Raw genomic sequence first — 14,342 nt, forward strand, 5'->3', positions numbered from 1 at the left:
GCAGGAAAGTTGATGCTTAGAATAGAGTATTTCAAAGGTAGGATTTTAGGGGAAAGGAGTCATGTGAGGCAGCTTTTGCCCTTCATGAAATACTAATTCTACCATGCAGATTGAAAAGGAAAAATCATTGGATTTGTTGCATTGGAATCATTAAAATGTGATAATTTTTTTAAGAAATCTTTATCATTTTACATATTTGCTTTAAAATTTTTATAAATTTAAATTGCTATTCAAGTGTAAAAATTTGTCGATACAAGCACACCCCTGGTTTTAGGCTGGGGGTTCAAAGTCATGAAACATATTGAGATTTAATGAAATATTGAATGCTAGCTCATGTCATCTCTATTGAATTTGTCAACTCTATTTTTTTTTCTCTTTCTTCTTGAATTTATTTTGTTTAAACGTTTGATATATCATCAATACCATTCATTTGTACCCAGAAACTTACTATCAAACAAACTCATTCCAATTAATAATTTGTTTAATACATCTGATATCATCAATCCAGTTAATTTGTACCCTGAAAAGAAACTTATTAAGTATTATGAAACAAACTCCTTTCAATTAATTTGTATTAAGAAGAATTCTCTCATCTCATAAATGATAAGTTCAGATGGACACACCTACATATATCCATCTAGCTCTATTCAGGAACACACTCTTTCTCACTTGGATATATCATCACATCACACTAGGAAAATTTGTTTTCCACATCCTCTACTGTTGTTTCTGAAAAAAGTATTACCGTCATGGAAGTTCTGATTGCCATTTTCTTCGTATTATACTTGGTTTCGCATTGTTCTTGTAGCAGAATACGTGAAGCTGCTATAAACCTGTACACTTTCAATGTGATGGATTATGGAGCTATCGGAGATGGCCTCACAGATGATTCTCAAGTAAATCATTTGTTAGACTTTTTTGTTTAAAATTGAATAATTTATTTTTTGGCGAAGTGCACTAGTTTATCGTATCCATCATCAAATTTTGCTTGTTACTATAATACAAGGCTTTTCTAAAAGCTTGGAGTATGGTTTGTGCAATGAAAAATGGTGCTGCAACCCTCAAGGTGCCTCCCGGGAAAACATTCATGTTGAAACCTCTTCAATTCAGTGGTCCCTGCAGTTTCTCTTCGGTTCATTTTCAGGTAAAACTCTGTGCCCACATATAAGATTAAGAGAGTCACACAAAAAAGTATTATCCTCATGCAATTCCACTAGAGTCATTGGATTATTTCATTTTCTTAGATATGAATCTTTGATTTAATGTGTATAAAAGCTTGAAGGAGATGTTGTTGCACCAAAGAGCACTGAAGCATGGAAGGGTCAGGACTCTAGCAAGTGGATTGATTTTTCGAACGTCGATGGCCTTATAATCGATGGAGGTGGACAAATCGACGGCAGTGGTTCTGTCTGGTGGAATTCTTGTAAAGTGAGTTTTACTTTTATTGTATTTCTTACATTCATATTCAAAATTGGGATATAAGAAGCATCCTTGGAGTTTTTTTTTACTTTATTAATGTTGTTTTATTTGCAGGTGAAAAGCTGCTCAAGACCAACTGTAAGATATATATGTGCTCAATTTTTGTGGTGCAATGGAGTTGAAATTTTTCTGCATAAATCATTTATCTATGTTATGCAGGCCCTGTCTATTCAGAACTGCAACAACCTCCAGCTAACTGGGACTCGTCATCTCAATAGTGCAAGAAACCATATATCTATAAATAATTCTAATCACACACACATATTCAATGTCACTATCACTGCACCTCAAGATAGCCCAAACACTGATGGAATTGACGTTTCTCAATCAAGCTACATTCTAATTCAGCGCTCAACCATTGCAACGGGTAAGAGGCATTGAAAACATTCTTGACATTCAAGGCCATATATAGTAATGAAAATATATGCCAGTTCATATACTAATTTAAAGCTTAATTTCATTTTAATAGGAGATGACTGCATCGCCATGAAAAGTGGCACATCATATGTTAACATTACTGGTATAACTTGTGGACCCGGCCACGGTATAAGGTACAAATACATTTTCATCATGCAAATTTGATTCAATCAATGGAAATCTGTCTCATCTCTCTTCCTTTTGGCCATGTGTTCAGTGTTGGAAGCCTTGGGAAAAAAGGAACTTGTGAAACAGCGGAGCATGTTCATGTAAACAACTGCAACTTCAAGGGAGCAGATAATGGAATGAGGATAAAGACATGGCCGGTAAGTAGAAATATATATTGATTAAAGATAAGATATTATTTTCTGTAAATACACAGTTAGTTAAGGAATTAATATTAATTCCATTTTCCCTTCCTACAGGGTGGATGCGGGTATGCAAGAAATATCAAGTTCGAGCATATCGTACTTACAAATACCAAAAATCCTATAATTATTGACCAGGATTATGAAAATGTACAGAATGAAGACAAAAAACAGGTTACACTTGGTTGCGTCATTAGCATAGCAGTATAGAGAGATATCTATAACAAAGTTTTAATGTGTTTTTGGAATATGATCATACAGACATCTGAAGTTCAAATAAGTGGCGTGACGTATCGTTATGTCAATGGCTTTGAAGTACGGACACTCCAGCCCTTTGTCGTGTCCGGTGTCCGACACGCGTCCGTGTCAGTGTCCGACACCGACACGACACCCGTACTACGTTCTATATTTTGAACATTATAGGTGTCCACGTGTCCGTATCGTGTCGTGTCCGGTGTCCATGTCGGTGTCGGTGCTTCATAGGTCAATGGAACTTCTAATAGTGAGACAGCCATTATTTTGAATTGCGGTGCGGGTGCAGGGTGCACTGATATCTTCATGGATGTAGTCAACATAACCTCAACTTCATCAGGATCAAACGTTCATGCATCCTGCAACAATGCTCATGGAGTTGCTGCTTCTACTTCACCTCCTGTGTCTTGCTTGTCACAGTAACCTAGCTCAGTTGTTTTCGTAGCTGCATCGCCCATTTCGGTTTCTAAAATGGCCTGCAATTTCTTTTTCTCTAAGAGATTATGTTGCTTTTATTTCATCAAGAATGTACAATATAGAAACTCAAGACTACAAAGAAAAATAGAATGTTCTTCTGAGTAGCACTCAACATGTCTTGTTTTATTCCATGTCGAAAAAAAGACCAACAAACATCTGAAAAAATATTATTATTTAAGAACACAATATTACACAGCACAGCGATAAAGATTTTCTATTTCTAATTTTATCTATGAATAACCAGTTCCAACATTTTATCTATGAAGAGGCAGACTACAAACGAATAAACTGAGCGCTTATTGCATCGGCCATAATAGTATGATAGACGCCATTGTGATTTGTGAGGCACTCTTCCAAAATCTTCATATCACGATTCACGATCCTCTTTAGCTTCCAGTTTGGCGAGAAAATCTGCAACAGCTTGCTTTCCCTCCCAGAGAGTGTGAGGAAGATTAACATTCAATAATTGTATCAATAAAATCTTATATTATTGTATCAATAATCCTATAAATTTCAATAAAAAAAATATATGATAATGCTTTGATTCAGATTCTCTTTTCTTCTCCATTCTCCCTGGTTTCCATTATTAAATTTTTATTAAGTACTAATTTGTTTTATTTTACTTTTAGTTAAAATAAATAAAAAGGAACAGGATGTCTACCTCTTCACTATTTTCTTATAATTGAATTAAGTTGTACTGTTACAAAAAATTAAATAAAGAAGTAAGAAAAACAATATAGTAATTTTAATCATCATTATATTAAGATTTTAAAGTTTTTGTTACTAATTTACTATTTTAAAATACCAATTCTTCAAAATCTAAAACGCCACTATGAAAAACACAATTATTTTATAAAATATTTATTAGTAAATTAATTTTTTGATATAGTATTAATTTAATATTGTTTTTTAGATGATTAATTTGATAATATTTATTTTTTCTTAAAAAAATATTTTTTTTGTTGAGTTGTCCTGGAAAAGGTAGCCAGAAGGTCATTTGGCAGATTCCTTTCTCAACCTGTGGATCTCAATCTCATACTCATTCTTTCTTTGTCGTCCCAGACATAACCACACAAACAAACCCTAATTGCATTTTCTTATCCCAATCTCTCTGCTCCCGCTTCGCTTCATCACTCTTCTCAAGGTATTTTACAATCTCTCTCCCATTCCTTTTCCCTATATTTCCTCCTCTTAATTAGATCTTTTATTTATTTTTTCTTTTTTTTTTCCCTTTTGATCACATCAAACTTCAATCATTCTTATTTTCCCCTAATTCCATTGGAGGTTTTAGGATTCCTCCCCCTCCCTTAATTTGGAGATCGATTGTTGCTTAGCTTAGGGTTAACTTCAGGGTTCCCGATTCGTTATTTTTCTCGGCTTCGGTTTGGGAATTTTGAATTTGTTAAGTTCTGGGGTTTGAGCTTTCAACCCTTTTGATTCATAGAGTAGGATCCTCATTTTTTATGGCATTTGAATGCCCTAATGGTACTGAGGTTTCTCAAAGTTTAGCACACTTTGTAGCAAATCCAGGCATAGGCATAGTTGAATCTAATCTCCAGCTTTGTCCCAAATCCTTCACTGAAGGAATAGCAACCTCAAAATTTGTGCCTGATACCAAACCTGAATCTGGGAAGGGTGTGAAGTTAAAGGGAGCATCCAAGATTAATTCCAAGAAAGGCATCAAAGCCCCTGTCAGTGCTTTGAACCAGTCCTCAATACCTGGTGATGTGGTTTTCAATTGTGGTTTGTCCATCACCGACCTTCCTCCAGCATTGATATCCGAGATTCTCAATTGCCTTGATCCCAAGGATCTTGGTGTTGTTTCGTGTGTCTCCCCGATTTTACAAAGAGTTGCGTCCGAGCACCATGCTTGGAAGCAATTCTATTGTGAAAGGTGGGGACTTCCGGCAGCTTCCTTGGCTGTGGGTTCAGGTGTTGTGGATGATGACAAGTCATGGAGGGAACTTTTCGTGGAAAGGGAGTTTAGGAGTAAGACTTTTATGGGACGATATAGTATTGATGTGCTGTATGGACATACTGAAGCAGTTCGGACTGTTTTCCTATTGGCTTCTGCGAAGCTCATATTTACCTCTGGGTATGACTCTGTGGTGAGAATGTGGGACATGGAGAATGGGTTGTCAATTGCATCATCACGACCCCTAGGCTGCACCATCCGTGCCGTTGCTGCAGACAGAAAACTATTGGTTGCTGGTGGTACTGATGGATTCATTCATTGTTGGAGGGCTGTTGAAGACCTACCTCACTCATTTGAATTTAGAGCCACACAAAACCAAAATACTGAGGTTCGACTCTGGGGACATGAAGGTCCTATAACTTCACTTGCTTTAGACTTGACAAGGATTTACAGTGGTTCATGGGACACGACTGTTAGAGTGTGGGACCGTCATTCAATGAAGTGTACTGCAGTGTTGAGGCACAGTGATTGGGTCTGGGCACTTGTCCCTCATGATACTACTGTTGCCAGCACATCAGGTTCAGATGTGTATGTTTGGGATACTGATAGTGGGACTTTGGTGACCATTGTCCATAATGCTCATGTTGGTAATACTTATGCTTTGGCACGGAGCCATACAGGGGACTTCCTTTTTACTGGAGGTGAAGACGGTGCAATTCACATGTATGAGATTGTTAATGATGGCTATGAGTCTAAAGCTTGGCATGTTGCTGTTTGGGTTCCTCACTCGGCTGCTGTGTATTCTCTTGCCTTTGAGTTTCCATGGCTTGTTTCCGCATCAAGTGATGGCAAGCTGGCTCTAATTGATGTGAGAAAGCTGTTGAAGATTAGCAAGCGAGCTCTGGGGAAGAGAGTCTCAAAGGTAAAGCATTTGGGTGGAGACATAGTAGAGCCTCCACAGAGGATGTTGCACGGATTTAAGAGCAATCTTTTCTCTGTGGATATAGGAGCTGAACGAATTGTCTGTGGAGGTGAAGAAGGTGTTGTCAGGATCTGGAATTTCACAGAAGCTTTGGAAATTGAACGGAGAGCCCGTGCATTAAGAGGAATACGATTAGACAACAGAATGAGGCGACGGAAACTCCAGACAGAGCTGAGCAATAAAAGTGGTCGGAGTGATCAGTGTTCAGTTGCAGCGAAGAAGAATGCTGTCACTTGTATTTGGCCCAAACGTGGTATGAGTGGAAAGTTGAAAGCATAGTGACTGAGGCAGTCTAATGTTTGCTTATATGCACCAATTATCAATCCTTATTTTTTTTTTTTTACAAAATTGATGTATAGAATCTTTTAGTTTCAAGCAGGTAAACTGACCTGACCAATTTTAAGTTCTCTTTACGTATTATGATATGATTAGTTTCTGTAGGTAATGATCAGATCAGACTACACCACTCTACATTTCTATTTGTACGATTCTGAAAATGATAGTGTTTCTTTCCAAGAATTGTTTTTACAATTTTACACAAGCTGATTCTCCTAGAATTGTATATGATGTGCATTTGATAACTCAGTATTGACATTCGACCATTGATTTAAACAGATTCAGGATGTGCTTTTGTCTTGATAGAATGAATGCAGGAGTGGGCTCAATGATTCTTGCTTCTGAGTTCTATGAAACTAATAGACGCACGGGAAGCTATGGTAGTAATACGAGAAGCTGGGGTAGTGATAGATAGTCGTTTATGTTTGATGATCTTATTCTTAGATATGCTCGTTACTCTCCGAATCAATTTGTTCAGTCTAATATTTTCGAAGTTAAACTATTTATTTGGTCTATATAGTTGTCTATCAAACTAAGTTTAGTCCATACACTAGAAGACTATAAGTTTTATATATGTTAAGTCTTGGTTCCTATTGCCAACACAAGAGAACGTTTTTTGACTAAAATTTCTACAAAACTTACAACATTTTTTGTATATGGATTAAAATGTAAAATAAACCACTATAAGTATCAACTGAATAGTATAACATGTTTTTAATCTCGTGGATGTGTGTAACAAACCACCAATCATTAGAAGGAAGAAAGAAGCAATTGGCTTCAGTTTTTTGTTTTGCAGAGAGTAGTGTCTATATGATAGGCGTATCATATTTACCAAAATATCACCAGGTTACACGTACAAGTTTTGAGAGTGCTTACGTACTCTTCACGAAAGAAATGCTCTGACCCCACTTCTACAAACTATAAGCTGGTGTTTATCAATAACAGAAATCATTAAAGTTTATTACCCTAAGTCAGATTAGATTCGAATTATTTGTATTTGAAAATATTATAGAAGACGTTTTGTAAAGAAAATTAATAAATACGGAATTTTCTTTGCTTTCCTTGTTAGAGTTGGAGCATAGCAACAACTTTGGTGAATTCTCATCTTATTCTTTGGAATACTTATTACTTTCTAATAACAAACTATAAGGTAATTTTCCAAATTCAATATTTGAACTCCAAAATCTTAACTATTTGAGTTTGTCACCAAACTGACTTAAGTGATCATCTTGGAATTCCATCAATTTTCAAAGTTCAAAAATCTGAATTACCTTAATCTTTCTCACAAAACTTTGATAGCACCCATGACTATACATCTTATCCAACCTTCAATACTTATATTTATTAAAATTTAAAGTAAATAATTAATAATATATTAAATCTAGGTGGTAGTGGTCAAGCAGCATCTTACGTTTCTACTCCCCAACACACACAAAGGAACAAACGTTTGAAGGAAAAACGGGACACACTGCAGACTTGGTCCTTTAAAGACTGTGGAAATGCTCCATTTCCATACAAACGGTCATCCCTCAAGTCTCAACCATAATTCTCATTTTGACAATGACAAGGCATTTACATGGTTAGACTTTCGATTGTTCTAATAATTCATGACTTAATGTTCCTGTAACTTTACAATGCAAGTTGTATGAAGCATCTTGTATCTGTCAAAGAAAAATTACAAGTAACTAATAATGCATTGTGACGTCTCCTACGTACATAAAACGCTGTTTACTTTATGACTATAGCGTCTTTGTCTTGGACGTGATATTGAGTGCTCATTGCTTTTTAACTTTCTTTTGAGCTAGTTCCGTTTCAAACTTGAGCCTACAATGACATGGGTAGATAGAAGAATAATAAAATAGTAGTTAAGCTAATAATAAAATTCTTCTTTATTAGTTTTGGTTAAGCTAATATATATATTAAGTGACGTACGTAATGTGATAGGAAGAAAAATAAAGATAAAAATAATATGTGTCAATTATGTTTTAGCAAAAATAAAATATTAAAAAATGGTTGCTCTTTGTTTTTTACTTTTGGTGCCGGCTCAATATAATTGTGATCCAAAGTATAAAAATAAAATATAATCATTTTACAAGTTTCTATTAAAGAATTATCGAACATGTTACTTGTCATTAAAAAATAAGAACTAGATAAATAACAAAATACTAAGGAATTTACTTGATTGATACTAGACCAACCTTTTTTTTTTATTTTTACGGATGATAGATTAAACTTTAAAAATATTAATGTAGTCATAAAATTATTGGAGAACTAAGGTGATGATGAAGAAATCTTAAAAGATAATTTTTAACTGACTTTTTGAAAAAGAAAACTAGCACGATAATATATAAATATTTATAATTTTTAATTGTTGGTTATATAAAAAATTATCCAAATAACAGAAAATTATTTTGATAATGATTTACAAATATATTATTATATTAATATCAATAGAATAAAATTAAACATTCACTAAATATTAAAAAAGTAAAAATATTTCTTAATTGAATAAAAAGAAAATAACAGATATAATAATTAATTTTATAACAAGAGAAAAAAAATAAAGGTAAAAATAAATAAAGGAACAAATACATAATGAAACCATTTGAAGGAGCGTAGGCTATAAATTGAAGTTTGTGAATTGAATTGCTTTTTATCCAAAATCCTCTATTTTTGTTCTTCAGTTTAAAGGATGAATATCAATAACAGTCTTTGCTGGCTTCTGATCCCATACTTTTTCTTCCTTCTTCTTTCTCTTCCTTCTTCTTCCTCTTTCTGCTAAACATCTTATTTCTGCTAAACATCTTACTTAGTTTGAACAGAAAATGAAAATGTGCCAATGACAACAACATCATATTTAAAACTAATTAATTTTAATTAAAATTTTATCTAACTTTTGATTTTAAATCATAAACTATATAGAAAAAATGTTTTTTATGAAATATAATTAAAAATTATTATAATATTTGTTCCTCTCAATTAAATTTTCAAATTTGACATACTATTTTAATAAAATGACGTGTCTAGATTCAAGTAATTTATTTATCTCTATAATTTTTTATTTAATAAAATTGATTATTTATTATTATTAATAATGAGAACATTTATTATTTTTATTTATACATACTATATGTTTTTTTTAAATCATTTTATCCTCTTTAGTATCATACATGAGTACACAAAATTAATGATATGTAAATACTTCAAACTTCAAACAAAATTTTATTAATTATTCTAATTAAAGGTTAACATGATCTGTGAAAATCTACTCAACCTCAATAAAAGGGATTTAGTTAACATAATAAAAATTGAAGAGAAAAAAAGAATTCTATAAATTCTTAAAGGCACACGAGTAAGTTATTACATTGAGACTCAAACTCATACTAATTAACTTGAGAATAGAAGTTCTTTAAGTACAGCTAACATCCTAATTTTTTTTTATATCAAAGGACCACCATCAAAGAACTGCATTTAGCATGATCAAAAATTATTGTACACCACCACCAAAATCTTATTTAGAATAACACTCCAAAATAATCATATATATATATATATATATATATATATATATATATATATATATATATATATAAATATTTACTATCATATATCTATCAAAATTTAAATTAAATAATTAATAATATATTAAATGTTGATGATAGTGGTGAAGGAGCAGGTTAAGTTTCTACTCCCCAACGCACACGAAGGAACAAACGTTTAAAGGAAAAGTGGGATACACTGCGGACTTTGTTTAAAGACTGTGGAAATTAATACTCCATTTCCATGCAATGACAAGACATTTACGCGGTTTCTAATAATTCATGATTTAATCTTCTTGTAAATTTGCAATGCAAGTTTTATCAAACACATGAATTTATTTTATCTTCTATTTCTTTATAATTTAAGTATACTATATTTATATTTATATTTATATTTTTTTATAAATTTTATTGGTGTATTTTGTGAGAAATTGTGTTAAGAATGTTTTTTCTAAAAAATCTTTTTATGAATTTATCATCTTGTAAATAGACATGCAATTTATTATATAATATATATTACATATTTTAATTTCATTATATTTTTTTTAAGGATAACTTATGTTTTATTTGTAGAGTTTTATAATTTTGAATGATAAATTATACAATTTATAATTACAGTTAATTATTTCAACTCAATTTTTTGGTTCATAAATATATAAATAGTAGTGAGATCTTAAGAGATAATTTTTAACTGATTTTTTGAAAAAGAAAAGTAGTGTGATAACATGTAAATATTTAGACTTTTTAATTGTTGGCAATATAAAAAATTATCCAAATAACAGAAAATTATTTTGATAATGATTTACAAATATATTATTATATTAATATCTAAAAGAGAAAAAATAAAGGAAGAAGAAGCTAACAAAGAGTTGAATCGAAAAGAAAGCCCGAGAAGCAGCGTAGGCTATAAATAGAAGTTAGTGAATAGAATTGTTTGTATCCATATGCAATCCTCTCTAGTTTTGTTCTTCTGTTAAAGGATGAATATCAATAACATTCTTTTCTGGCTTCTACTCCCATACTTCATCTTAGCTTCTTCTTCTTCTTCCTCTTTCTGCAACCACCATGACACCTCTGCCTTACTACTTTTCAAAAACTCATTTGCCCTCAACACTTCACTTCAGTATTATTATGGGTTGGCTTCTTGTTCTTCAAAGACAGAATCATGGAAAAACGGAACAGATTGTTGTGAGTGGGATGGGGTCACGTGCGACACCATCTCAGGCCACGTGATTGGTCTTGACCTTAGCTGCAGTAATCTTCAAGGTCAACTCCATCCCAACAGCACCATCTTCAGCCTAAGACACCTTCAACAACTCGACCTATCCTATAATGATTTTTCTGGCTCTTCATTATATTCTGCAATTGGTGATCTCGTCAATCTCATGCATCTTAATTTGTCACACACTCTACTCAGTGGTGACATTCCCTCCACAATCTCTCACTTGTCCAAATTACGGTCACTTCATCTCGGTGGTGACTACCAGAGCATGATGAGAGTTGATCCATACACATGGAACAAACTCATTCAAAATGCAACTAATTTAAGAGAGCTTTCTTTAGATTTTGTGGACATGTCTTATATCAGAGAGAGCTCTTTGTCATTGTTAACCAATCTGTCTTCCTCTCTCATCTCTCTGAGTCTCTCATTCACCGAATTGCAAGGGAATCTATCGAGTGACATCCTCTCTTTACCCAATCTTCAACAACTAGATTTGAGTTTTAATAAAGACCTGGGAGGTGAACTTCCAAAGTCCAACTGGAGTACTCCACTAAGCTACTTGGATCTCTCTAAAACTGCTTTCTCGGGAAACATTTCCGATTCCATTGCCCATTTGGAGTCTCTTAACGAAATATATCTGGGGAGTTGTAATTTTGATGGACTGATTCCCTCATCATTGTTTAATCTAACTCAATTCTCCTTTATAGATCTATCGTTTAATAAATTAGTTGGCCCCATTCCATATTGGTGTTATTCTTTGCCTTCCTTGTTATGGTTGGATCTTAACAACAACCACCTCACGGGGTCAATTGGTGAATTCTCATCTTATTCTTTGGAATTCTTGTCACTCTCTAATAACAAACTGCAAGGTAATTTTCCAAATTCAATATTTGAACTCCAAAATCTTACTTATTTGAGTTTGTCATCAACTGACTTGAGTGGTCATTTGGACTTTCATCAATTTTCAAAGTTCAAAAATCTATTTTACCTCGAACTTTCTCACAATAGTCTTCTATCTATTAACTTTGATAGTATCGCTGACTATTTCTTATCCCCCAACCTTAAATACTTAAATTTATCTTCCTGTAATATTAATAGTTTCCCTAAATTCATAGCACCACTTGAAGATCTGGTCGCACTAGATCTTTCTCATAACAGCATTCGTGGAAGCATTCCCCAGTGGTTTCATGAGAAGCTCTTGCATTCTTGGAAAAACATTAGTTATATTGACCTCAGTTTCAACAAGTTGCAAGGAGATCTCCCAATTCCACCCAATGGAATTCACTACTTTTTAGTCTCAAATAATGAGCTGACCGGGAACATTCCTTCAGCAATGTGCAATGCAAGCTCCCTCAAAATACTCAACTTGGCTCATAACAACTTGACAGGCCCCATTCCTTCAGCAATGTGCAATGCAAGCTCCCTCCTCATACTCAACTTGGCTCAAAACAACTTGACAGGCCACATTCCACAATGTCTCGGAACATTTCCTTCTCTTTGGGCATTGGATTTGCAAAAGAACAACCTTTACGGAAACATACCTGCGAACTTTTCTAAGGGAAATGCATTGGAGACTATAAAGTTGAATGGCAACCAATTGGACGGACAATTACCTCGGTGTTTGGCCCACTGCACAAATCTGGAAGTTTTGGACCTGGCAGACAATAACATAAAGGATACATTTCCCCATTGGCTAGAAAGCCTCCAGGAGTTGCAGGTACTCAGTTTGCGATCAAATAAGTTTCATGGTGTCATCACTTGTTTCGGTGCCAAACATCCATTTCCCAGGCTGAGAATTTTTGATGTCTCAAATAACAGTTTTAGTGGGTCCTTGCCAGCATCATACATCAAGAACTTTCAAGGAATGATGAGTGTGAATGACAACCAAACTGGTTCGAAATATATGGGTAACCAATATTTCTATAATGATTCAGTAGTGGTTGTAATGAAAGGTCAATACATGGAGCTCCAGAGGATATTAACTATTTTTACAACCATTGATTTATCAAATAATATGTTTGAAGGAGAACTTCTGAAAGTCCTTGGCGAATTGCATTCTCTCAAAGGGCTTAACCTTTCGCACAATGCAATCACTGGTACCATTCCACGATCCTTTGGTAATTTAAGAAATTTGGAATGGTTGGACCTCTCGTGGAACCAGTTGAAAGGAGAGATTCCTGTGTCTTTGATCAATTTGAATTTTCTGGCTGTGTTGAACCTTTCACAAAACCAGTTTGAGGGTATCATACCTACAGGTGGACAGTTTAACACATTTGGAAATGATTCCTATGCGGGAAATCCAATGCTATGTGGATTCCCTTTGTCAAAATCCTGCAATAAGGATGAAGATTGGCCACCACATTCAACATTTCACATTGAAGAATCAGGATTTGGCTGGAAAGCTGTAGCAGTGGGATATGCATGTGGGTTTCTATTTGGAATGCTTTTGGGATATAATGTTTTCATGACTGGGAAACCACAATGGCTCGCGAGACTTGTTGGATGTGTGCTTAATTAATTAATGAAGAGTGAAAAGGACAAATCATAGGGGAATGAAATAGTTTATTCTTAGTTTAATATGGTTCTTTGGTGTGTGTCTGTATGTTTTCTGTAATTTTAACTTATGTCCTTTGTGTAACAAATCTCATCTCTTTTGACTCGAGTGATGTATTTCAAGTTGTTTAAAAATAAGAAAAAAAATTGATGATAGTAGATATCAAAATGAGTGGTCATCACATGTGATGATATTGGCTCAAAAACATTGATTCTAATCTCCAAAGACAAAAACTTATTAGCCACCACTTTTACGTCAAGCATGCCATAGTACGAGCTAATATTAAAACTGGACTTTTAATTTAAAAATTGGTTTCCCCTACCCCTATTACAAACTTTCTCCAAACAACTATCCCTTGTAACCAACTCAGTCCAATTATTGATTAATTTTTGCTGCATGATTATCGTAGATACGCCCAGGCCAATAATAAAACAAAGTTGCCATAACAATATAGCCTACTAATGCTCTAAAAGCTGGCACCTTTGGGAGGCTTTCATTAATTTGAAAGTTAAAACGATATTGGTAAATACTTTAACCAATAAAATGAAACAATATTGATCATACTAATATTCACACAGCAAAGATGTGCCAATTGCTCTTAAAAACAACTTTATAGCCTGACAAAATATTTGGATCCATGTATTCCTCGGATTGGTTTTTGTAGGAAGCTTTTTTATATTGAGAAATATTAATTATTAGTATTGTTAATTTTTGCGTAGAAAAGTTATAACTTGTTTACGTGTTGGAAGGGTTTTTTATATGTATACTTAAATTGTATTTGTTAGGTTATCTCATGTATCA

General features: G+C 33.7%; 3 protein-coding genes across 4 annotated transcripts; all 3 read left to right on the forward strand.

Annotated features, from left to right (window-relative positions):
- The first annotated feature begins 749 nt into the window (after positions 1-749).
- LOC100787282 (probable polygalacturonase At3g15720) lies at positions 750-2,517 on the forward strand. Its single transcript, XM_041009369.1, has 8 exons — positions 750-896; positions 1,007-1,144; positions 1,276-1,428; positions 1,534-1,557; positions 1,639-1,846; positions 1,949-2,030; positions 2,114-2,222; positions 2,322-2,517. Exons 1-8 carry the CDS (start codon positions 750-752, stop codon positions 2,472-2,474), a joined length of 1,014 nt encoding a protein of 337 aa, XP_040865303.1. The 3' UTR covers positions 2,475-2,517.
- A 1,455-nt stretch (positions 2,518-3,972) lies between these two features.
- On the forward strand, positions 3,973-6,826 carry LOC100787803 (F-box/WD-40 repeat-containing protein At5g21040). Of its 2 annotated transcripts, XM_006595747.3 has the most exons (2): positions 3,982-6,143; positions 6,506-6,826. In XM_006595747.3, exons 1-2 carry the CDS (start codon positions 4,457-4,459, stop codon positions 6,535-6,537), a joined length of 1,719 nt encoding a protein of 572 aa, XP_006595810.2. In that variant the 5' UTR covers positions 3,982-4,456; the 3' UTR covers positions 6,538-6,826. The 2 variants fall into 2 exon arrangements, with proteins under 2 accessions (XP_025981126.2, XP_006595810.2); XM_026125341.2 differs by lacking the exon at positions 6,506-6,826 and having other exon boundaries at positions 3,973-6,406.
- Positions 6,827-10,699: 3,873 nt separating this feature from the next.
- Positions 10,700-13,746, forward strand: LOC100788346 (receptor-like protein 7). The gene has a single exon (XM_006595748.4). The coding sequence runs from the start codon at positions 10,746-10,748 to the stop codon at positions 13,503-13,505; it is 2,760 nt and encodes a 919-aa protein (XP_006595811.1). The 5' UTR covers positions 10,700-10,745; the 3' UTR covers positions 13,506-13,746.
- Positions 13,747-14,342: the final 596 nt, after the last annotated feature.

This window comes from Glycine max, chromosome 14 (genome assembly GCF_000004515.6).
Source record: "Glycine max cultivar Williams 82 chromosome 14, Glycine_max_v4.0, whole genome shotgun sequence".
NCBI lineage: Eukaryota > Viridiplantae > Streptophyta > Magnoliopsida > Fabales > Fabaceae > Glycine > Glycine max.

Coding starts and splice junctions, on each gene's coding strand:
- LOC100787282 (XM_041009369.1), top strand. CDS start 750: ATGGAAGTTCTGATTGCCATTTTCTTCGTATTATACTTGGTTTCGCAT. Junction 897..1,006: donor GCCTCACAGATGATTCTCAA/GTAAATCATTTG, acceptor CTATAATACAAG/GCTTTTCTAAAAGCTTGGAG. Junction 1,429..1,533: donor TCTGGTGGAATTCTTGTAAA/GTGAGTTTTACT, acceptor TTTTATTTGCAG/GTGAAAAGCTGCTCAAGACC.
- LOC100787803 (XM_006595747.3), top strand. CDS start 4,457: ATGGCATTTGAATGCCCTAATGGTACTGAGGTTTCTCAAAGTTTAGCA. Junction 6,144..6,505: donor TTGTATTTGGCCCAAACGTG/GTATGAGTGGAA, acceptor TGATTTAAACAG/ATTCAGGATGTGCTTTTGTC.
- LOC100788346 (XM_006595748.4), top strand. CDS start 10,746: ATGAATATCAATAACATTCTTTTCTGGCTTCTACTCCCATACTTCATC.